General features: G+C 34.6%; 1 protein-coding gene across 2 annotated transcripts in view; it reads left to right on the forward strand.

Annotated features, from left to right (window-relative positions):
- NCAM2 (neural cell adhesion molecule 2) overlaps positions 1-23,430 on the forward strand; it is a 589,167-nt gene that overhangs the window by 473,786 nt on the left and 91,951 nt on the right. For both annotated transcript variants that reach the window (XM_058296115.1, XM_058296117.1), the window contains exon 12: positions 5,385-5,558. In XM_058296115.1, the coding sequence (XP_058152098.1) occupies positions 5,385-5,558 (174 nt within the window). The remainder of the gene's footprint in view (positions 1-5,384; positions 5,559-23,430) is intronic.

Here is a 23,430-nt window from a genome sequence, read left to right on the forward strand (position 1 = left end):
ACTAATCCAGATGTGATAGAGTACAATATGAGGAGATTTGATGGCTTCTATTTTCACTTTTGATGTTGGGCTCTATTTATTTTGTTCAGAATTTGAGGATGAAATTGAGGAAGAGAGCTTGAAGTACCAAAACAAACACGAATGTGCACATACTTATACCCTGAAGCTTTTGAAAAATTGTCTGTGATGTCAGTATTTTCTGGCTTCAGGTCATTCTGAAACTTGAAGAAATACTGTTTCATCCAATGGCTCACCTTGATTTAGATGTCACTTCAAAATTTCACTGATCCAAGATCTCTTTTCTAGCCACCTTGTATTCATTACCTCCTCCTTTTAATTCCACACTAGGACCTTTGGTGTGTACTTCGCAGATTTGGCTTTACACAGTCTATATTTGTTCTTGAAATGCTTTTTTGTTTGATGGGGAACTTAATATTTTATGTGCTATTTTGTACCTGTTTCCTAGTATCTATGTACATAGCTGATTATTGCCCTCTTTCTTTTTCAGAAGATTTCATATACATCCATTTAACTTATTAGTTCTCTTTACTTTTATTCCTTTATTTTATTTTATTTATTTTTTTCCAGTTTAAATGAATACTTTCATTTATTTTCATCAGAATTAAAATGAAAGGAGAAAATCTTTCCATTGGTTTCACTATCTTCTGTGAGATGAAATTATCACAAAGGCAAGCTTTTTAGAAGTTTCCATATTCCACTGTAATCATACTATGATATCAGTTATGCATCTCAATATCAATATCAAAATGTTTTTGACTATCATTAATATCCTGCTAACATTTTAAAAGTAGAATAAATGAGAATATATTTGAATGTCCAGTGATTTATATCCATCAATTTATTCTCACAGGAGCAACATCAATGTTGGTATTATTATCACCTTTTGCTTAACAGGAAACTGATACAAATAAGTTTAATTTGCCCATAGTCAGAAAGTGGCTCCAGTGATTGCACCTATCTAAATCCTAAGTCATGACACCATCTCTTTGCAATTCTTAACAGCATAAATTTCAAAGCTGAACTTTAATGTTGTATCCATTACTACCATTTAACTAAAACCTTAATAAATGTGTATCTAAAAAAATTTAGGGTAGCAGATTTGGCCCAATAGATAGGGAATGCGCCTACCACATGGGTGGTCTAAGGTTCAAACCCAGGGCCTCCTGACCCATGTGGAGCTGGCCCATGCGCAGTGCTGATGTGCGCAAGGAGTGCTGTGCCATGCAGGGGTGTCCCCTGCGTAGGGGAGTCCCATGCTCAAGGAGTGCACCCTGTAAGGAGAGCCGCCCAGCATGAAAAAACTGCAGCCCTGCCCAGGAATGGCGCCGCACACATGGAGAGCTGACACAGCCAGTTGATGCCACAAAATGAGACACAGATTCCGGGTGCTGCTGACACGAGGAGACACAGAAGAACACACAAGGAATGGACACAGAAAGGAGACAACTGTGGGGGGGGGGGCAGCGTGATGGGAAAGAGGAGAGAAATAAATTTTTAAAAATCTTTAAAAAATAAATTAAAAATTAAAAAAAAAAATAGAAGGAGGGATATCAGGGAGGAAAAGCAATAATTACAATGACCACCATTAAGTGCCCAATATATTCCAGTTATAAGTTCTCTACATGTTTTAATATTCACAACAACCTTAGTAGTGAATATTATTCTAATCCCCATTTTAGAGAGGAAAAGAAAATAAAAACTGATGTTAGAAAAATGGAAGGACTTGTCTAAGGTTACAATTGACAAATGTGTCAAGTTCAGACTTTGGAACCAGAGATTCTGGTCATATATCCAAGGCATTTAATCTAACACTATAGTGCACTAGGAGAGGTGAAAGGAAAGGGTAAGAAAAATAGGTTTTCATAATTATTGTTCCTTTCCTCCCTTCCTCCCTTCCTCCTTTCTTTCCTTCCTTCTAATAACATTCATTACCCATAGATATACAGGGATCTGAGAAGTAGTTTATAGAAATATGCTAACAATGAAGGCAACACTGTATGTGGAACTCGGTAGTCACAAGTCCCATTTCACATGTTGGACTGTGTTTGATAGTATTTTAGTGTATGAGCTTCTGTTTGCATACACTCAGTAAAGTTAGATCTTAAAAACCTGACTGAAAAGTCCAGACTTGATGTTGCAAAGAAGATGAAACTCAAAGGGAAGTGATGTGATTAGAGTGGTTCTTCAGAAAGATTGATTTTGCATTTATGTATCTTATAGATCGAAGTTTGGTGAAATGACAATAGAAAAGAACCTTAAGAGCCATTAACGACATTGCAGGCAGAGGCAGGTAGGGCTTTGGTTTGTGAGTTATCAGTGGGAACAGGAAGGAAGTGATAAATAGAAGAATTATGATGGAGGAATAATGAAAAAAATTTGGTGACTAATTGTGATGCATACAGGAGATAGGGTTAAGAATGCATGTGATTACAAAACAATTGAGAAAGTGGAGAGAAAAATTAGAGATGCTGATTCTGTACATATCAGACACTATTCACTTAGATATGTTCTGTTCATTAATGTCTTTGCTTATTATTTTTAGTTACTGAAAATTTAATTCACTAATCATTTCTTTAACACCGAGTGTGTTCCAACAGCTTTGCTCATTTTTTATGTATGCATTCATATATGTATGTATGTATTTGTAAATATGTATGTATATATGTATTCGTGTATACATGTGTGGGTGTGTGTATAAAATATTTTGCATTTGTACTCAAGAAACTCATAATTTAGAAGCCAGTAGGTGGTTGGAAATAATACTAAATTATACAGGAGATAGGGTTAAGAATGCATGTGATTACAAAACAATTGAGAAAGTGGAGAGAAAAATTAGAGATGCTGATTCTGTACATATCAGACACTATTCACTTAGATATGTTCTGTTCATTAATGTCTTTGCTTATTATTTTTAGTTACTGAAAATTTAATTCACTAATCATTTCTTTAACACCGAGTGTGTTCCAACAGCTTTGCTCATTTTTTATGTATGCATTCATATATGTATGTATGTATTTGTAAATATGTATGTATATATGTATTCGTGTATACATGTGTGGGTGTGTGTATAAAATATTTTGCATTTGTACTCAAGAAACTCATAATTTAGAAGCCAGTAGGTGGTTGGAAATAATACTAAATTATAATGAAGAAAAAGTTTAGGAAGAGACCAAACCAGCAAGTCCTGATTATTGTTTTTATTTAATCACATAGCAGAAAGAATAAAAGGTAATGGCAATAATAAAAGTAAGTAAAAATTAAAAAACTAACAAAACAGGAGCCAGCAGACAGGAAACTATCCTATATGGCTGAATAAAGATACCCCAGTGGCCCATGCTTTGGAGATGATACCTTTGTGTTAAGAAAAATATACTCTGAAATCTCTGTAGGTACACCATGTCAGGATGCACAGCTTATCAAGTAACACATAACCTTTGGTGGCTTACAGCCTGAGTATAAAATATAATGATGATAATGATGATGATGATGATGATGATGATGATGATGATGATGATGATAATAAAGGACCACGTAGGCCATCTAACCAAATATGGGAGCCCAAGAGGCAGAATATCTCTCCCTGCTCTCTGTGTCCATATACTGTCCCTTTTTGAAATATATCCCCAAACTGTAGATTATAATTTCTGCCAGTCCAATTTAGACCTAGTGGACAATAGGGCGTTACTTAACCTGGGGTGAAGGCTTGACAGGCTTGCTCAGAACAATGTACGTTTTTTTTTCTTTTCTCTGTAAACTTTGGATCAAATATAAAGAAGAAAAGAACCACAGATATAACCTAGAGATTAAAGACACATGAAAATTATTATGTTTATGTATGATAGCTTAAGTAGATTATTTAGATAACTTACAATGTTTATTTCCACAGAAGATTTTTATTAGCACTATGAGTTTGGGAAGCATCAGTATTCTGCACATATATTTCTGAACCTTAGAGTCATATTATAATGTGCTTCATAAGAGCTCTAAATAATTAACAGTTATTCATTAGAGCTGAAATATACACCATTACGTTTCTTCACAAAATTCACATCCAAAAACTATAAACCTGCCCTCCCGGCTCTTGCCATTTATTACACAGAGTTATATGTAATCTATACAGCTCTTTTTAAATTCTACCAAATTAGGCACAATTGACATTTGACAGCATTAGAGATCTTTATATGTGTATTTTACTGGCATAAAACAGATATTTACAATTCTGCATTTTGTCAAATTCAATTGTTTTCTCTTTCGTTTGTGTGTATAAAATTAATTCCAAAGATCAAAATAATATTGTATATATATACCTTTCTTTCTTAAACAACTCTCTCTGAAAATATCTATTTATTTCTTTTTCAAAAGTTTAAGATTAATTCTAATATTGAAAAAAAAAGATTGAGAGAGAAAAAATTCCTCTGGTATTTAACTTACTTCTAAATCTTGATGTTTCAGGGTGAGGAGTTTCATAAATTTCCTTATTGAGGTATTTTTATCCTCTTGTTTTTACTGACATTCGTGTATTTGTTTTTAAAGAGATTTCATGTATTAGAAAATAAAGTTCCACCTAGGATACTATATTGAACTTGAAATACAGTTAGCAGTGATGTGATACAACACACACAAGAAAGATTTATGTATGTAGGAGCCATTCTAATGGCTTTGCCTTGGAGGCTCATTGTGGTTTTGATTTGCATTCCCCTCATGGCTAATGATATTGAGCATCTTTTCATGTGTATTCTGGCTCTTTGTATGTCTCCTTAAATGAGAGTTACTTTTTAAAATACAGGGATTAAAATTTAAATATCTCTACTAAAGTATTACTTTAAATTACAGAAAAAAAATGAAGTTATAACAGGTAATTTGAACTTTTATTTAATGAAAATAATAACATATGCCATAAATTTAAAACTTGCTCCAAAATTCTTAATGATCAAAAGGGAAAATAAAATCCCCAATATTCAGAAGGGACTACTATTTATACTAATGATAAAATAAAAGCTTTATTTGTTTTTACATTTTAATTATAACCATACACACACATATATATGAGCTTGGACTCCAATAAAATATTATAATGATTATGTTGTACAGAAAAGGGAGTAGTGAAATTATTCCATCAATAACTGAAATTTGATATTGAATATTTTACTGTTTATTCGCTGTGATAATAAAGATTGGCTTGTCAAATTTTCTTGCCATTTGAAGAGGTCATCTAACTGTTTATGGAAGCTTTTCAATACAAATACATTAAGAACCTTAGGTAGCAATTTTCCTTTCTTCCTAATACCCAGAAAATCATGTGTCTAAATAATGGCCATTCACAGTTCCTGGGTTGTGTTTCTATTGTGCTTCTTCTTCCACAGATGTGCCCTCCAGTCCCTATGGAGTGAAGATTATAGAGCTGTCACAGACCACAGCCAAGGTTTCTTTTAACAAACCAGACTCCCATGGAGGTGTGCCTATTCATCATTATCAAGTGGATGTCAAAGAAGTGGCCTCAGAAACCTGGAAAATAGTACGCTCCCATGGAGTTCAAAGTGAGTATGTGATTTCAAAATGTCTGATTAATCCAAACTGATTTTCAGTATGACTGTGTGATTAACTTTTAATTTTCTTTCAAAATTTGTTTTTTTTAAGTTCTTTATGTGAGGTAGTATTGGAAAGCTATTTTCAGATATTCATATCCTCTGAGATTAAGTGACTTTATGTTTAAAGAATGTTATCAGGGTGATTCTTGAGAAGAACTTTTAATAAAGAATGAAAAAGTCTCCATCTCTAATAAATATGGGAAAGCTTAATAAAATCAACAATATTCAAACCTGAAAAAAAAGTTAGTTTTCAGGTTTTTGTGACATTAGTACTGATAAATGGATGTCCTGAAAGAAATACATAAATATATTTTAAGAAGTATATAATTCGTATATGAACATGCATAAACAATAAATGTATAGTATAAGTTGTGAACTTACAAAATAAACATACATAGCATCATTCATTTTAATGATTTTTAGTCTTCCAATCCAGGAACACAGAATAGCCTTCCATTTATTTAAGTCTTCTTTAATTTCTTTTAGGTATGTTTTGTAGTTTTCTGTGTATAAGTCTTTTACATCCTAAGTTAGATATATTCCTAGATATTTGATTCTTTTCATTACTACTGTGAATGTAGAGTTTAATCCATTTAAAGTCACTAAAGGCAATATAGTTCTTCCATTTTTATTCAAAGTCACTACTGATAATTTTGGTCTTTCATCTATCATTTAGCATTTGGAAGTCTTATATCTTTTTTGGCTCTCACTTTCATTAAAGCCTGCTAATTATATTTATTTGCTATTTATAATTACCCAAATGGTCTTTATTTCTTTATGCTGCTGGGACATTTTGAATTTGGTGAATACCAAAAAAAAAGATTATGTTTTTGAACTAATCCATTCCTGTCGGTGTGAGGCCCTATGATGCATTAAATTTGGCTAAGCAACCTTGATTAAATCGCTTGATTAAATAGCTTTTACCTGGGCTATATCAGTGAGGCATGACTCGGGTTGGGTTTCTTCCCTCTTACTGGAGCCTTATTTAAATGGAGACACAGAGAAGAGACACACAGAAATGGGAGTTCTGCCATTTTCACCCAGCCATGTGAGAGAGGACTTAAGGAATGCTAGCAGCCAAAGCTGAGGTACAAAGACCCCAAAGCTGGGCCCATAGAGCGACTCAAAGCTTGAAGAGATGAGTCGGGTACCTGATCACCCACAACTGGGCTTAGGGAGAAAGCAGAACAGCTTAGGCTGAGAAAGGAGGCCCAAAAAGAGATAAGCCATACACCCGGCAGCCCACAGCTGAACTTCTGGAGACAGTGATTCTTGAAGAGAAAGCAGAGACCTAAGGAGAGATCAGCTGCCATCTTGCCTCAGCACTTGGCAAGATGCCAAGGTCACCAGTAGCTGACCTTGATGAGAAGGCCTCTCTGATGATGCCTTGATTTGGACATTTTTGTAGACTTGGAACTGTAAGTGTTAACCCTTAAAAAATTTCCCATTATAAATTCTAACCCATTTCTGGTACTTCGCATGGGCATTCTTGTGGCAAATTAAGACAGGTTCTTTGAACCACAGTTTAGTGTCTTTTCATTTCTTGCTGAAGAACTCCCTTTATCATTGTATGTAATGCAGGGCTAGTGCATTACAGACAAAAACCCTCAGCGTTTGTTTATCTGAGAATGTCTTAATCTCCTCCTCATTTTTGAAAGAGAATCGAAGCAGATGTAACAATTTTGGCTAGCCATTGTTTTCCTTCAACACTTTAATAATATAAGTATTTCAGCCCACTGCCTTCTTGCCTACATGGTTTCTGATGAGCAATCAACACTCGGTCTTTTTGAGGCTTCCTTGCGCTTAGCACATTGCTTTTCTCTTGAAGCTTTCAGAACTCTCTCCTTGTCTTTGCATTTGATAGTTAATCAGTATATGACGGGTATATTTTTCATCACGTTTATCCTATTTGATGTCCTCTGAGCTTCCTGGAGGTGCATATTCATGTATTTTGCTAAGTTTGGGAAGTTTGTTGTCATTATTTCTTTGAATACTCTTTCTGCCCCTTTCTATCTTTCTTCTCTTCCGGGACCCCCACAATGTGTATGTCTGTGTGTTTGGTGTTGTCTCATACCTGTCTTAGGCTATTTTTGCTTCTAATATTTGTGTTTTTTTTTCTCTTTCTGCTCTTCTGCCTGTTTCATTTTAACTGTCTTGTCTTCAAGTTCACTGACTTTTTCTTCTGCCAACTCCAATCTGCTCTCGAATCCCTCCTAGCCATATTTCATTTCATTATTGTGGTCTTCAACTCCAGTAGTTCTGTTTGGCTCCTATTTTTAATTTCTATCTCTTTACTTAGACTCTTACGTTGTTCTTTCATTGTTTTCTTCATATCCTTTCTTCTTTCTCTGTACTTTCCTTCACATTCTTGAACAATTTAAAGTCATTTTAAATAATTTTTGTTCATTATATCCATATTTCATCTTCTGAATTGCTGTTTTCTGTATTTTTATCTTTCTCCTTTGGTCATCAATTCTGATTTCTTAGTTTGTCTTGTGCTCTTTTTTTGCATGCTGTACATTCTAATATTTTAAAATGTTAAGTCTGGGATATACTCCTTAGAACATTTGTTTCTTGGTTGCATAACCCCTAGTGATAAAATGGAGATTTTCCTGAGCCTAAGAATCCTCCTGTCAGAAATATCTATTCAATGCAATGCCATGTGTGCATAGTTTTCCCTGTCTTGATGGGCATCTGTCCTTTCCTGAAGTTTTTCTCATTAATTGTTTAGAGTTTCCCTATATACAAGAGTTTGACTGTCCCCTCTGTTTCTCAGGAGACAGAGTTCCCTCTGTTTACTGGGTATCTGAAGATGGTAGGCTTTTTTCACAGCTGTTGGCATCTATAGTTTTTTTTATATTCCTTTTGTTGTCTCATGATGATTTGCCTGGAGGGAAAATTCTGGTAGGAGGGTCTCACTGGGAAGGGTATTCCCAATTCAATCATTCCCAAACAAATATGGCCAGCAGCCCACAAAGGGGACACAGACCAGTTCCATGTGCCCTGTGGAAAGGGTCAGAAAGGGTGCCCAAAACTTCTCCCATGCCTCCCAAAGCTAAGCTTTCTGGCTTGCCAAGAAAATGCAGCCCTTCAGCTAACTTTCCTCTGCAACCCTAGGAAGCCATGAAACTTTTTACCTCCACTGTCTCTGCAACTGTGCAGGGAGGTTTGAAACAATGGTTTATGCTACTTTGTCTCGGGGAAATTGAAACAATAGCTGTCCTCAGAGCCAATGATATGAATTCACTAATCAAAAAGCCATGGCCAGTAACTGGCCTTGCACATCTCTGTTCTTGGGAAAGAGAATGTTTACATGGCTTTTTGTCAGCAGCAGCTAGTCAGGGACTGGACCTTGCAGCAGGCTGCACCAAGAGTGGGGGATGGGTGCTGGTAGTCACTGCAGGAAGAGAACATTTATTGTTCTTTAACATAAAAATCAGCCTCTTCCTCTACTCTTTCCCGTTTGCTGTACAGTGGTCTTCTGGTCTCTGCAGTTTCAAAATAGATGTTTCAGACAGTTTCTGTCTATTTAATAGCTTGTGTTTTGTTTTGTTTTTTTTTTTTGTAAGGACTGAGTCCTGGAACTCCCACCTCTGCTATCTTCCCCAGAATTTTCCTCACCCATGATTTTTTAATCCCTCTTTCTGTTATTTTAATATCATCCTTGGAAGGTACTCTTGGATTCTGTTCATATTCAAGTATAAAAAAATTGCAGTCCAATCCTGCACAGTTTAAAACTTCTAAAGTCCAATTTAACACCCATATTTTCTTTGAACCAGTGGCAAATTGCCTTTACCCTGAGGAACACCAAAGAGACAAACCACATTTTCTTTTGGGAATGGAAAAGCAAGCAATTCCCCCCTTTTTTTTTTCTGGTGCTATAGCTCTCTTTGGCTTTTCCCAGCCACCTGTGCTACTTGTGTGACAGGCATCTATATACCTACCTGTGGTGGTTCGAAGCTATATATACCCAAGAAAAACATGTTCAAATTTAACATGTTTTCATGGGTGTGAAACCATTGTAAGTGGGACTTTTCATGAGGTTACTTCAGTTAATGTTTGACTCACTTCAATCTGGATGGGTCTTATTCCTCTTACTAGAGTTCTTTATAAGCAGAATGAAATTCAGGCACAAAGAGAAAGACACAGGAAGCAAGGCGCTGAATGTCAACAGAACTCAGAAGAGCAAGGAGATACCAGGAGACTCCACCATCAGCCTTGCCCTGCGACAAGCTAAAAACCAAAGATTACAGCAACCAACCTGAAAGTATCAGTCTTCAGTAAGGAAGAATCATCTTGATGATGTGTCGATTTGCATTTTCTTTTAGCCTCAAAACTGTGAACAGATACATCCCCAATTGTTTAATCCAACCTATTCCATGGTATTGACTTGAGCAACCAAGAAAACTAAATACTGCCCCTTGGGGATGCAGGTGTGGGGTGCAAGCACACCAGTAGGCTCTTTGGAAATACAGTTTCTCTCATGGGAATAATATCTTAGAAACCTCCTGATCCATCCTCCGCAATTTTTTCTTGAATGTAACTGTTACCCACCAACTTTCTGTAATATCACCGTAATCTGTCCTAGGTGAGTATTCTGCTCAAATGGGGTTCTAGTGCAGTGAGCAGGAGGCTTGGGGAGAGTGGCCATTCAATATGTTCTCTTAGGTACAGTCCTGCATGAGATACCTGCCTCCTCCCATTGTGTAGTATTTGATGTCTCTTTCTTATTTTTGTGAATTGTCCCTACTGATAAATTTAAGACAACAGGAATATGCACACTCAATTTTCTCCTCAGCTTCCTGTTGCTGGTCTGGTGCTATTCTTTCTCCTTGAGATTAGTACACATTTGTAATCTGACTTATTAATGCTAAATTTATAATTTATTTTCCAAAAAAATGTCTACCCTTACTTCCAAGCATGTTTAAATAACTGACATAAATATAAATATCAGACTAAGAGAAAAACAAATACATTGGATAGTCAGGGAACAAGACTGGATAATTCCATTCTGCAATGTCATTTCTACTATATCATTCTAACTTGATTCTAGGATATTTGTGTCTGGCATTTGATGTTCATGAGGAAAGAAATGCACCATTTTTAAAGGTATTCATCAGGACTCAAATGTCTTCTGCTTAGAGAAATATGGAATGTGAAGTACATAATCAGTTTGGTTTAAGGTAAAATTCATAACAATAATTTGATTTTTAGAACATGTAAAATAGTTTTGACTTAAACCTCAAGTACACAAATTTTTATAGTGTCATGTTTTCATTTCCTTTCAAGTGAAATTTGAGCTTTGCCCACATTCTTTCCACCACTAGGCTTAGGTCCTTTTATCACTTCCCAGAATGGTTCTCTTACACTGAACCAGCTGCAATTTACTATCACAAATACCACATCCTCAAAGTACTCTAAAACCAAAATTCTCTCACCCCTCAGAATGAGTAACTAGCAAGCAATAATATTTCTAATAATATATTGTATTGTATGTATACATACATTATGTTTTATTGCATTATATCACATTATATTATATTATAATTATACATTATATTATGACTCTCTGATCTATCTTCTCTCCTACCTGACATGCTCCAAGAAGGGACCTAGTATGCCTTGTTCATTTTACTCTTTTATGTGCCAAAAGCATATCAAGTGAAGGGAATGGGAAAATTTGGTAGAGATGAGAGAATGGAAAGGATTATTTTATATTAATAGTACCTTCTGATGTGGGTCTTTTTAATGCGACTCCATTATATATCCCATTTCAATACATATTGGTCTTCAGAAGCACTTTTAAATGGAGAATGAGGTCCAAGGTGTTTATTAGGGATCAGTTCCTGTGTAAAAGAGAAAGCTCTTGGTCAAAGGGAGTAGTTGAACTGCAATGCAAGCTCCACAAATCCTCAGCCATTAGAATGAGGAACTCTGAAGATAAGAGTGTCTACCCTGGATGTACCACTTCAAATTGATGGATTGCTATTGGATAGCATGACCTCATATGGGTCAGTAACAAGTCATGATGTGTATGATTCCACCGAGGTCTCTTGGTCATCATTCCTTCCTTAAAAGGGTTTATTTACATGCTATAAGTTATTTTGAAAAGATACATAATTCTTCCTTGCTCCGTTACATGTGTCATTGCCTTGCTCAGGGGACTTCATTGTAATTCTCCCCCTGGGACTAGCCACAAATTCTACATAACATTTCTTCCCATCCTTAATATATCAAGCAGCATTAAAGTTCACTGGCAGGGATGCTTAGAACTGCTATATCATCCTTTCCTTTCACTGTCCTAGTACTAACCTGGCATGGTAACTTTTGTACCACTTTATAAATGGACTCCTTTAAATATATATATATATATATTTAAAACCTTATGCACTGCCCTCTCTAATATATATTCCATCAAAATACCTGCTTTATCAGCTCTTCCTAGTTCTGACATCAACTGCCACAGGTTTGGGATGGAAGTTGTCCCACAGGAGAAAACAGGGCATAGATTAGGTAGGGAAATGGAAATACATTGGAGGCCTGACCAATTCTAAGCCAACCAATCAGAAAACTCTAGAGTTGGTCGTACCCATCAGAGTATCCACCATGGGCTGAAATCTCCAGTCTTTATATCCAGCTTTTTCATGTACCAGGATTCAGGAGTCTATGGAGGGAAGCGGACTTGGCCCAGAGGATAGGGCATCTGTCTACCACATGGGAGGTCCAGGGTTCAAACCCAGGGCCTCCTGACCCGTGTGATGAGCTGGCCCACATGCAGTGCTGATGCGTGCAAGGAGTGCCCTGCCACAGAGGGATGTCCCCTGTGTAGGGGAGCCCCATGTGCAAGGAGTGCGCCCTATAAGAAGAGATGCCCAGGGAGAAAGAAAGTGCAGCCTGCCCAGCAATGGCGCTGCACACATGGAGAGCTGACACAGCAAGATGACACCACAAAAAGAAACGCAGATTCCCGTATTGCTGACAGCAACAGAAGCGGACAAAAAGAACATGCAGCAAATGGGCACAGAGAACAGACAACCCGAGTAAGACGTCAGGGGCGGGGGCGGGGGGGTTGGGGGGAGCAGGGGAGAGAAATAAATAAAATAAATTAATAAAAAAAGAATCTATGGAAACGGCATCTCTGGAGGTGGTTCCTCACTGCAACCCTAAAAAAACTGACAGCTGATTCTGTTCCCTAACTGCATTCCCCATGGATAAGCAGCAAGAAGTATCTGGGCTCAATCTCTATTTGCGCCAAAATATCCTTTTTTTGTACATATATCCTTAGAGAAATCCAAAAAGCAGATCTAATATTACAGATCTTAAAATCTTTTTGAAGTTTGAATTGTGAGATACAATAGATTCTAAAATGCATGTGTGTATGTTCAATTAGTACACATATATTTATATAGAACCTCAGAACTTAGCATCTTCATTTATTTAGCACGATTATTCACATGTTTCTATTACAAAGGATTTCAGTCTACTAAATAAATAATTAAAGCATATTTATATATTTTGACCTTTTCATACCTCAAAATGCTTTCATGAGTATTTGGCAAGTAATCTATTAACTGCCCCAAAACCAAAGCTGGCATTAATTATTGTGTGAGCAAATTTTCATTAGCACACGAAGAAAAGGACCACTGTTTAAAATTAAAATATTCTTAAAATTTATTCACTCCACCCCATATTCTGTATTGATAGTTTTCTAAAATAACTATGATCTTTCCTGCTAATGGAAAATGGCATGATCACAAACTGAAGAATTTGGTAGCATCATTATCCTCTATTTTACAGAGGGAAAAACTAAGGCTAGTCAAAATAAAATGGAAAAGGGAAACTAAAAAGTATAGTAACTTCTTCCTGGTTCATATAGATAAATAACTTTGAAACTGAAATTCAATCCTAGGCAAATAATCTGATTCTAATTTTTCCCTATTCAGTTAAGAGTTGAGAAAGTAGAAAAAGTTTACCATCCTGTACACACACACACATACACACACACACAAAATAGAATGTGTGCATGTACCTATAGCAATATGTTTTAGATGCTAGTGGAAGTGGTTGTACAGAATTTATGGGGTCATTGGCCTGACTGAGTTAAATATGAATTAGGAAGTTGAAGTACCACTTTTATGTGGAAGTTTTTCATTAGAAAGGAAGAAAGAAGAAGTCAAGGCAGGAAGGCTGAGTAAAGGAAGTATGGAAGGACAGAAGGCAGAAAGGAAGGAAGGAAACTTTGTAATGTGCTATGAAACTTAAAAAATATTCTATTGGTATTATAGGAGGTCAAACATGTAACCAGCAGAGTACAAAATGTGTAGGGTAAGGTTCTCAAAACATTTAAAAAGTTTGTTCTTCCATTTATTAATTAATTATTATTTTTAATTGTATTTTTTGAAGATACATAGGTCACAAAAATGTTACATTGAAAAATATAAGAGGTTCCCATATAGCCCACATCCCACCCCACCCCACTCCTCCCACATCAACAACCTCTTTCATCATTGCGGTACATTTATTGCATTTGGTGAACACATTTTGGAGCACTGCTGCACCACATGGCTGGTGGTTTACATTGTAGTTTACACTCTTCCCCAGTCCATTCAGTGGGTTATGGCAGGATATATAATGTCCAGCATCTGTCCCTGCAATATCATTTAGGTCAACTCCAAGTTCCAAAAATGCTTTCCTGTCACATCTCTTCTTTCCTCTCCCTGCACTCAGCAACTAACGTGGCCACTTTCTCCACATCAATGCTATAATTTCTTCTGTTACTAGTCACAATAGTTTTATGGTAGAATACCAGTAAGTCCACTCCAATCCATATTTTATTCCTCCATCCCGTGGACCCTGGGATGCTGATGTCCATTCCACCTCTATATCGAGAGGGGGTTTATGGATATAGGACATGTTAAATTTCACCAAAAATGTATGAAAGTCTATAGATTAAAATGTAAACCATAATGTAACTAAAAATTTAAAAAATTGTACAGTCTAAAATATAAACCATAATGTAAACCAAAATGGAACCATGTTTGGTAGCTATGTTTCAATATCTGTATATCAGCTACAGCAAATATATCATGAACATGTAAAAAGATCATTGCTGGGAAAGGGGGAAAAGGGTTTGATGTTGTATATATGGGAGTCCCCTATATTGTGTACGTGACTTTACTGTGATCTAAAACTTTTTTGAAGACAAAATTAAAAATTTAAAAAAAAAAAGAATGTAAACTCTGAGGAAGGAATGAAAGAAATTGCCTTGCCACTGTACATACAGGGCAAAACCTATTACAGTGATGAAAGGCAAAACGTCAAAAACAAATTTTATGATATTTTTCATTTTTAATACCCCAATTTAATTTTTACTTTAATTTTTGTAAATTAGTCTGTATTCTATTTCTAATCTTTCAGCGTAACATTACTATTTCATTTTCCTACTAATTGAATTTGGCAATATATTAGGCTTAATTTTTGAAGAAGGTTTGGACCACAAAGGCATTCAACTATGTCAGGGGATGAAGTTTGTCCTTTTAAACATAAGAAGAAGGCAGGAGTTTTAAACTTGCTATTCACTCCATCCTATATGTAGCTGGTTGGCTAACCTTCAGAGTACCTGTGGAGCCTTTTAAAAGTATGAAAAATAATGTGTTCATGTGTATTGCCAGATTGTGACTTAGTAGATGATGTTTTCAACAAGACCATAACAATTGAGAGAAAAAGTTAACAGTTACTACTTTTCATTATGATTTAATGCAAGGCAAACTTAGATGAATTGGGCAATTTAGTAAAAGCGCTATTTTAAGGAAACTGTAGAGGGTGATCCAAGTACTTACCTCTCTAATGTTGGTAAATTCAAGAGTTAGATGATATCTGAAACAAGAGCAAGACTTCAGAGCATATGAGAATCTCTAAAGTTATATGCAACTTTGTACATATTTGTAAGTAAATTTTCTGGAGAGGGAAACAATAGCTTTTATTAGATTCCCAAACAATCTATTTTAAAAATGCCTTTATTTCAAATTTATTGCAAATTATAGTTTAGCTAATTATACAATTCAAGTTTGATAGCTATTTTCCATTAGTAATCTAACGAGAATTTTTTACTATCTTCTTGCTTTTATTATTACCATTTTGAAGTCTGCTGTCAGTCCATTGTCATTTCTTTGTAGTTATTCTTTTTCTCTTTTGCTACTTTTAAGGTAGCTCCTTTAACCCAGCATTTTGAGTTTTAATTATATATCTGTATATGGGTTTGCTATTATTTATTCTTCTTGAAAGTCATTGTGACTTGAAGAGCCATGTCTTTCATCATCTCAGGAAACTTCTATGTCATTTTATGTCTTTATCTTTTCAAATATCAAACCACCCATTACTTCTTTTCTTTTATTTTGAAAATCCCATTAAATACATGCTAAACTTGCTATTTGAGAATTTAGAATATTATAATTTCTTAATATATACCTTTGTTTCACTTGTTTATCTCATTAATACAATTTTACTTTATAAAAGTACTATCTGGTTCTTTTTCAAGATAGTGTGGCTTTTTAAAATTTGCTCAAGTTCTTGTTTCTTTTTATTATTTATAAGCATTTTAAACGTACTTTTTTATTTTTGGATTTGAAAATTCCACTTTAAGAAATTCTTGGTGCTTGAATTCTGAGTAATTGGTTTCACTGCTGGGTTGTTTCTTTCTTTGTTTCAGTAGAATCTCACACATGGTGTCTTTCATTGTTTTAGATTGTGATTTCATCTATTACTTATCCTAGTTACTGAGAAACACGTAAATTCTGGGTTTTAGCTGTATTCTTCCAAACCTAGTTCTGGGTTTCAGGACATTTATTTTTCCTTTCTGATAACTGTCTTAGAGCATAAGAAACTGGGAGTGACCTAAGTGAATTTCTTGATTTGGTATTTTCTGTACTCTGCATGAGAGTAGGTCTGTGGTTACTAATTTTAAAGGAAGTAATAACTCACCCCAACCCTTGCCAAACTGGGGTTTGCTTCAGTGCGAAGTCAGCAAATTTTAGTTGCCAGCAGTGTGTGTGCCTGTGTTTGCATGCAGTGTATGTATGTGTGTGTGTATTTTCTGGCACACCGTTTTACTTCCACCATCAATCTTTGAGGGCTCTGCCTCCATGTGACAGTCTCACCATCAACTTCCTTTCTCAAGGTCTTTCTTGCCTAAGGCCATTCAAAACCAGTCTTCTAAATCAGAGTTGTATGCAAACGTTCTGAGTTGTCTAAGTACCTGACCAAGCACAGTCTTTTCTACAGGACTTGGCAGCTGATGGAAAATCAATTACTTGGCTGCTTTATAAGCTTCAGGTCTCCCCATTCATGTCATATTTGATGTTTCAGGGTTTGCCTTACTTTTTGTGAGAAAATCTGTGCATTTAAAAAGGTTTTTAAAAATTGGATGTGTAATTATCAGGCCTACTTAGAAGTCTTGTGTTCAGGCTATCTTGGTCCCCATATTGCTAAAATTCCAAAGTAATTCTTTAAAGCACAAATATATTTTTAAATAGTAAAGAAATACTTCTTTGTATCTTCATTTTAAACATTTTGGTTTGTTGTAAAATGGAAGAAATCCCTGTAAACACAATTTTACTCATGGTCTTTGAGGGATTTTTAAGAAGGAAGATTTAAGTTTATTTATGAAAACAGGTGGATATAATCCATTAAATGGTTTATTTACTTAATTAGTATAATTAATGTGTGTTTAGTTAATGTTCAGATACTTTTTCTTTGTTCTAAATATCTAGAATCCTTTACATATTATTCACATATCTAATTTAATAGTTATATCACTACCCAGAAAGAAATGTCAGCTCGAGTTTGATTGCAATATCATAAAACAGGATAAATTTTGGCTTACAAATTTCCCTGCTAGTAGATTCTGAGTCTAAATAACTCATTAATTGATTTCATATGAATTTCACCTGCTCACTCTATACCTCATCCTTGGCTTAGAGTACCATGGAAACCTGCTCTATTGTATTCTTCTTCAAGGTTCAGTTGAAACTTAAAGCTTTGGTACAAAACTAATTGGTAGTGATTTGGTATTAAATCATTTCCAAAATATGATGAATTGTGAGCAATTCAGATAGCAACATCCTGAACCATCTTAACATAGAATGTCATTCTAACATTCAATTTTGAGTGAGAAACATATCCCAGAGGTAGAGTAAGCATTTTGGTTTGTGGAACTGCATGATATATTCATTGCCATTTAATTTAATACTTTGTAACTGTGTGCTGAACACCTCATTGGTCACTTAATGATGAAAATAAATGACATTGGAAACCAGGTATTCTCATTCAGTCTTCAAAATAAACATTTAAAATTGATATTTTAAAATATTGTTTTTAACAGAGCATGAAATAATTTTTCCCAAATAGAATAAACTTGTTCCACTGATTTATGGGTTGTTTGGTCAGTTCAAATTACATGTAGAAGTTCTTTAAATCTCAGCCAAAGTTTTTATTCTGCTTTATTCAGAGCTCAGGTTGTAGTTGCTTTTCTCTCTGATCCTGAAAATAAGGAAGGAAAAATTTTACTTGAAAATAATAGTATTTTCTAAATGGGACCTATATCATAAAGTGTTACTTAATTAAATTTTTACAATTTTCACTCATCGAAGGATACAGAGACTGACTACAATTTTCAAATATTGACAGAGTTGGATTTTTCAGTTGCTATTGTACATAGTCCCAATAAATCTTCAGTGTGGCATTGCAGGGTGTAATTGTGTTATGCACATTTTAATACATATATTATAATTTGAATATTATAGTATTTTTTGTAAACACTCTAATTAATGGTATGTGCATGCTTCATTATTTGTTTATAATCCAAACTCTTTTATAGGTTTTACTTTAAGCAAGAGTTCTTATTTTAATTAAAATTTGAAAGAAAAAAAGTCATTGCTATAATAAAGGAGATAATTTTCAGTCCTGTGGAAATGCAGTGCTTTCTAATATTTCAATAAGCATTTTTCTTACATTGTTTTAATGTATTGTTTTTGGACTTATGAAAGATATGTTTATATCAGTAAACACTTTTGAATTGAAACCTAAATGACAATAGAGTATAAATTAGTAGATGAAATACTGATGTCTTAGGTACAAATGTACAATTTATCATCAAAGAAAAAAAAAAAAACAGTCAGGGAGCCGATATGGCTCAAGGAGTTGAGCATCTGCTTCCCACATGGGAGGTCACAGGTTTGTTCCCCAGTTCCTCCTAAAAACAAAAATAGGCAATAAGTAAACAAACAAAAAAAACCAACTCAAGGGAGATGATATGACTCAGAGGTTCCATTTCCCCACCCTGGTACCTCAAAAAGCAAACAAGCAAACAAGCAAACACATGGTCAACATGCAAAGAATTTAATTTTTCCTATTTTTTTGAAATAAAAAAATACAGAAACTTTTTGAAAATACCTAATACCTAAGCCATGTGGTATAAGATAAAACTACCTTAATGCTATTAAAAAGTTGGGAATGTGTAAAGTATATCCATGCATTCAAAGATAGAAATGGTATAGGTTCATCTACTCAATCATTGGCTTAAACAATGAAAAACAAGAAGGAGCTAATGGAACTTCCAAACCCAATTAAAACATAGCAGCTAATTCAAGGGAATATTTACAATTCACTGTCTTAGTTTTCAGGCTGCTATGACAAATACCATGGGTTGACTTAACAACAGGAATTTATTGGCTTGAGGTTTTAGAAGCCAGAAGTCCAGAATCATGGTATTGCATGTTTTTAAGGGACTAGAGTAATATAGATTAAGGCCCTCCCCATTTCAGTAGGCCACACTTTTAACTAAAAACAACATCTTCAAAAAGTCCTCTTTACAGGAGGTTCACACCGACAGGAATATGGATTAACATTAAGAGCATCACTTTTGAGGCAGTACACAATTCAGTCTACCAACTCTGCCAGTTATGTAACAGCAACTGTTTTATTCAGGACTAAAGTAATAGTAGAACTTCTCCTTGCATCTTTGACTCAGTGTATTATTTCAACCAACTATAGTCTTAAATGCATGTTGAAGTATACCTCCCAGTTTGACATGTTAAACATTGATAAAATGTCATTTTTAAATTCTATTTATAAATATTTTTAGATTTACAGAAGAGTTGCAAAGTAATGCAGAAGTTCCTGTCACTTTCACCCAGCTTTCCCTAATGTCAATATAACCACGGTATGGATTAGAGTGGACTTACTGGTGTTCTGCTGGGGAACTATTGTGATTAGTAAGGGAAGAAATTGTAGTAGTGAAGTGGAGAGGGTGGCCACAGTGGCTGCTGATGGTAGGGAGAAGGAAGAAAAGATATGGTGTGGGGGCATTTTCAGGATTTGGACTTGTCCTGGGTGGTGCTGAAGGGACGGATGCTGGACGTTGTGTGCCCTGCTGTGGCCCATTGGGTGGACTGGGGGAGAGTGTGGACTACAGTGTGGACCACTGTCCATGTGGTGCAGCAGTGCTCCAGAATGTCTTCACCAGGTGCAGTGGGTGTGCTGTGATGATGGAAGAAGTTGTTGATGTGGAAGGGGTGAGGTGGGTGGGGCAGAGGGTATATAGGGACCTCATATTTTTTGAATGTAACATTTAAAAGAAAATAAAGAAGAAAAAATTAATATGTAATCATGAGTACATTAATAGTAACTAAACTACAGACTGTATTACAAATGACATTTGAAACAGTTTTTCTCTAATTCAGTATTCTCCCATTAAAAAGAAAATTGTTAAATCAATCAGAACAAAAGCATAAAGAAATGACATGAAATCTCTATTTGTTTAAGGTTTCTACTAAGCAATTATGTGCATTAAGCAAATTTAATGAATATTTAAATGCATTGTATTTTTCTTTTTGTTAAAAGAATATTAAGCTGGAAATAAAAATCAAGGTTAATGAATGTATATTTAAATGGTTTGAATTAGCAGTGCTTCAAATACAATTAATAAAAATTTTCATAACCAATAGTCCTCCAAACTTTTCAAACATGCCTCTCTTTCTAGCTTATCATGTCTCACCTTCAGTTTACAGGTTCTTTCAATTCTGAAAGTGTTTTTGCTTCAGCAGTAAGTACCATTTATATCACCTTCAGGTAAACCTAATAAAATTCTCACAAATCTCTTCCTATAGCCTATCTGTCTACATAACAAAGAGACATTGATGATTTATGAAATATAGACTGTCAAATCCAACTACTTTAAATATCTTTGTAGTGGATCTCCATTAATGTTCATGATACAAATATCTAGTTCAGGATCTGGTACAGTATTTTACGGCATAAAGTTTCCTATTAGAATCCACAAGATAATTTGAAACAGTCAACATCTATTTGAGAAGCATGGTATTTGATATTCACCTCAAAGTTTTATCGCTCAAAGGCCCATTGATGATGTAATCAATCTTCAGTTTATTCAACAGTTCCTGAATACTTTATGACATTTGAGGAAAATAAATGGAGATATATGTATACATGGTGCTATGTCTATAAAGAGACTATATAGTGAAAATACACAGTTTTGAGCTACTTTTGGAGAAATTTTATAAAAGATATTTCCCATGTATATTTCATCCATGGTCATTATTGAGCATGAAATATTTTTTCCTTTATACCTAAAAGAAGACCAAAGATCATTTAAAATACAGAGTAGGGACACCAAAAATGAGCATCAGAATTCAACTGAAGTTAGTGTAAGCCCATAAGAATATTTCTTCAAGGATTTTTGCCATAAAATAAGTTACTTAAGTTGTAACTTTTCTAAGTTCAAGGAAAAATTTTCTACCATTCTGTTAGGGTGACATTAAAAATAATGAAAGAAATAATTGAGAGAATGGCAAAGCATGCATTTAGTGTTCTTTCTCTCTCTCTCTCTCTCTCTGACTCCTTTCTCTCTCAATGCACACCCACGTTCACAGGTTATTTTAACTGAAATCTTTCTTCTTGAAAAATAGATTAACTATGTTTTTATTGTGTTTTGTTGTGTACTCACAGGCATTTTTTTAAAAAACAATGAATACAACAGTCATGTGTCCCAATGACTTGGACCTATGACAATTTCTACATGTTTATAATCATCATGCTTGATAATTCCTATCCGTTCTCACCAAGATTCTTTTTTACAAAATGCTGCTGCATTTTTAAAAATACAAGTAGTGTTTTCCACATTGACTATTAGTTCTGAGGAGATGAGTCTAACAGCAATGAGAAATCTCTTTTTTCTGTGTTTGTACAGTAATTGTCCTGGAGGAGGAGCTGTAGTTTTCCTATAGTTTTCCAGTAACTAAAAGTTATTGAAGCATCATTGCAAACTATACTTCAAGGTTACTGTCCCTGCTTCTTTTAATCCACTTTCTTTACAATTGCCTGAGTAAAAATATTGTTTTTCTATCATCTTACTCTACTTCATTATTGTAGAAATATTTGAAATCCTATTTTATGTTAGCTCTAATATATTAAGATTTTAAAGTCTTAATGAGTTTCAATGTTTTTTTTTCATTTAAAAATTTATTGCAGGATATCATTCTACATGAACATACATAAGTGTATAGGAAAAGATGTGAACTTACGAAACAAGCATTTATAACATACCAATACCTTGCATTGTTGTGAAACCTTTGTTACAAATTATGAAAAAGCATCAAAGTATCACTTCTAACTCTAGTCCACATTTTACATTTGGTGTCTTTTCCCCCAATCCATACAATTTACCTGACGTGTACAGTCAATGGCATTTGACATAATCACGGAGTTGTGCTTTCTTCAATTAATATTAGAGCATTTTATATTACTCTAAAAAAAGGCAAACAAAAAACAAACCACCACCTTATGTTATGAACTACAAATCCAATGATGGGCTTTCAACATTTCTATTCATTTCAAATCATTTGCAAACAAGTTTTTAGCATAGATTAAATCTTAGTTTTCCATTCTCTAACCACATTCCATTCTCTGAAACTTATATTCTAGTTATTAACTCCAAGAATTTGCTCATTATATTTAGTTCATAATAATGAAATCACACAATATTTTTCCTTTTGTGCATGGCTTGCTTCTCTCAATATAATGTCCTCCAGGTTCATCTATGTTGTCATATACTTCACGACTCCATTTCTTTTTACAGCCAAATAATATTCCATTGTGTGTATATACCATATTTTGTTTATCCAGTCATCAATTGGTGGGACCAGGGTTGTTTCCATCATTTGTATATTGTGAATGATGCCTCTATGAACATCAGTGTGCAGATGTCTGTTTATGTACCTGCTCTCAGATCTTCTGGGTACATACCTTGTATTGCTGATCACATGGCAGATCTATATCTAGCTTCCTTAGAAACTGCTAAACAGACTTCCATAAGTACACTATTTCCAACATAAAATTGTCTGAAAAAAATTACATCGGTTCTAAATTGCAGTAGTTCATATGATAAAAAAAAAACTCTAAAAATCATCTGCCTATGTCAAACTCAAGTGCAATAAACTCTCACAAATTATGAAGAAAAAGGAAAAAGTGTAACTCACCCCTAATTCCATATTTTCATCGGGAAAATATAGTTTCTAATCTACTTGTTGTGGAAAGGTTTCTGTAAGTTAATATTCAAAACAAGAATATCTTGGACTATTTTCACTGTGCCCATTAGAAGAACCAGAGCTAAATTTGAATGTTATATCTAATTGCAGTCTTCATGAATCTAAACGATGTAGATCAAAGTATACAGGGAGCTAAGCTAAGGAGAAAATTGAGCAAAATGACAGTTTTAAATAAAATTACTTGTCTGCCAAAAACTTCC

Source organism: Dasypus novemcinctus, chromosome 4 (genome assembly GCF_030445035.2).
Source record: "Dasypus novemcinctus isolate mDasNov1 chromosome 4, mDasNov1.1.hap2, whole genome shotgun sequence".
Lineage (NCBI taxonomy): Eukaryota > Metazoa > Chordata > Mammalia > Cingulata > Dasypodidae > Dasypus > Dasypus novemcinctus.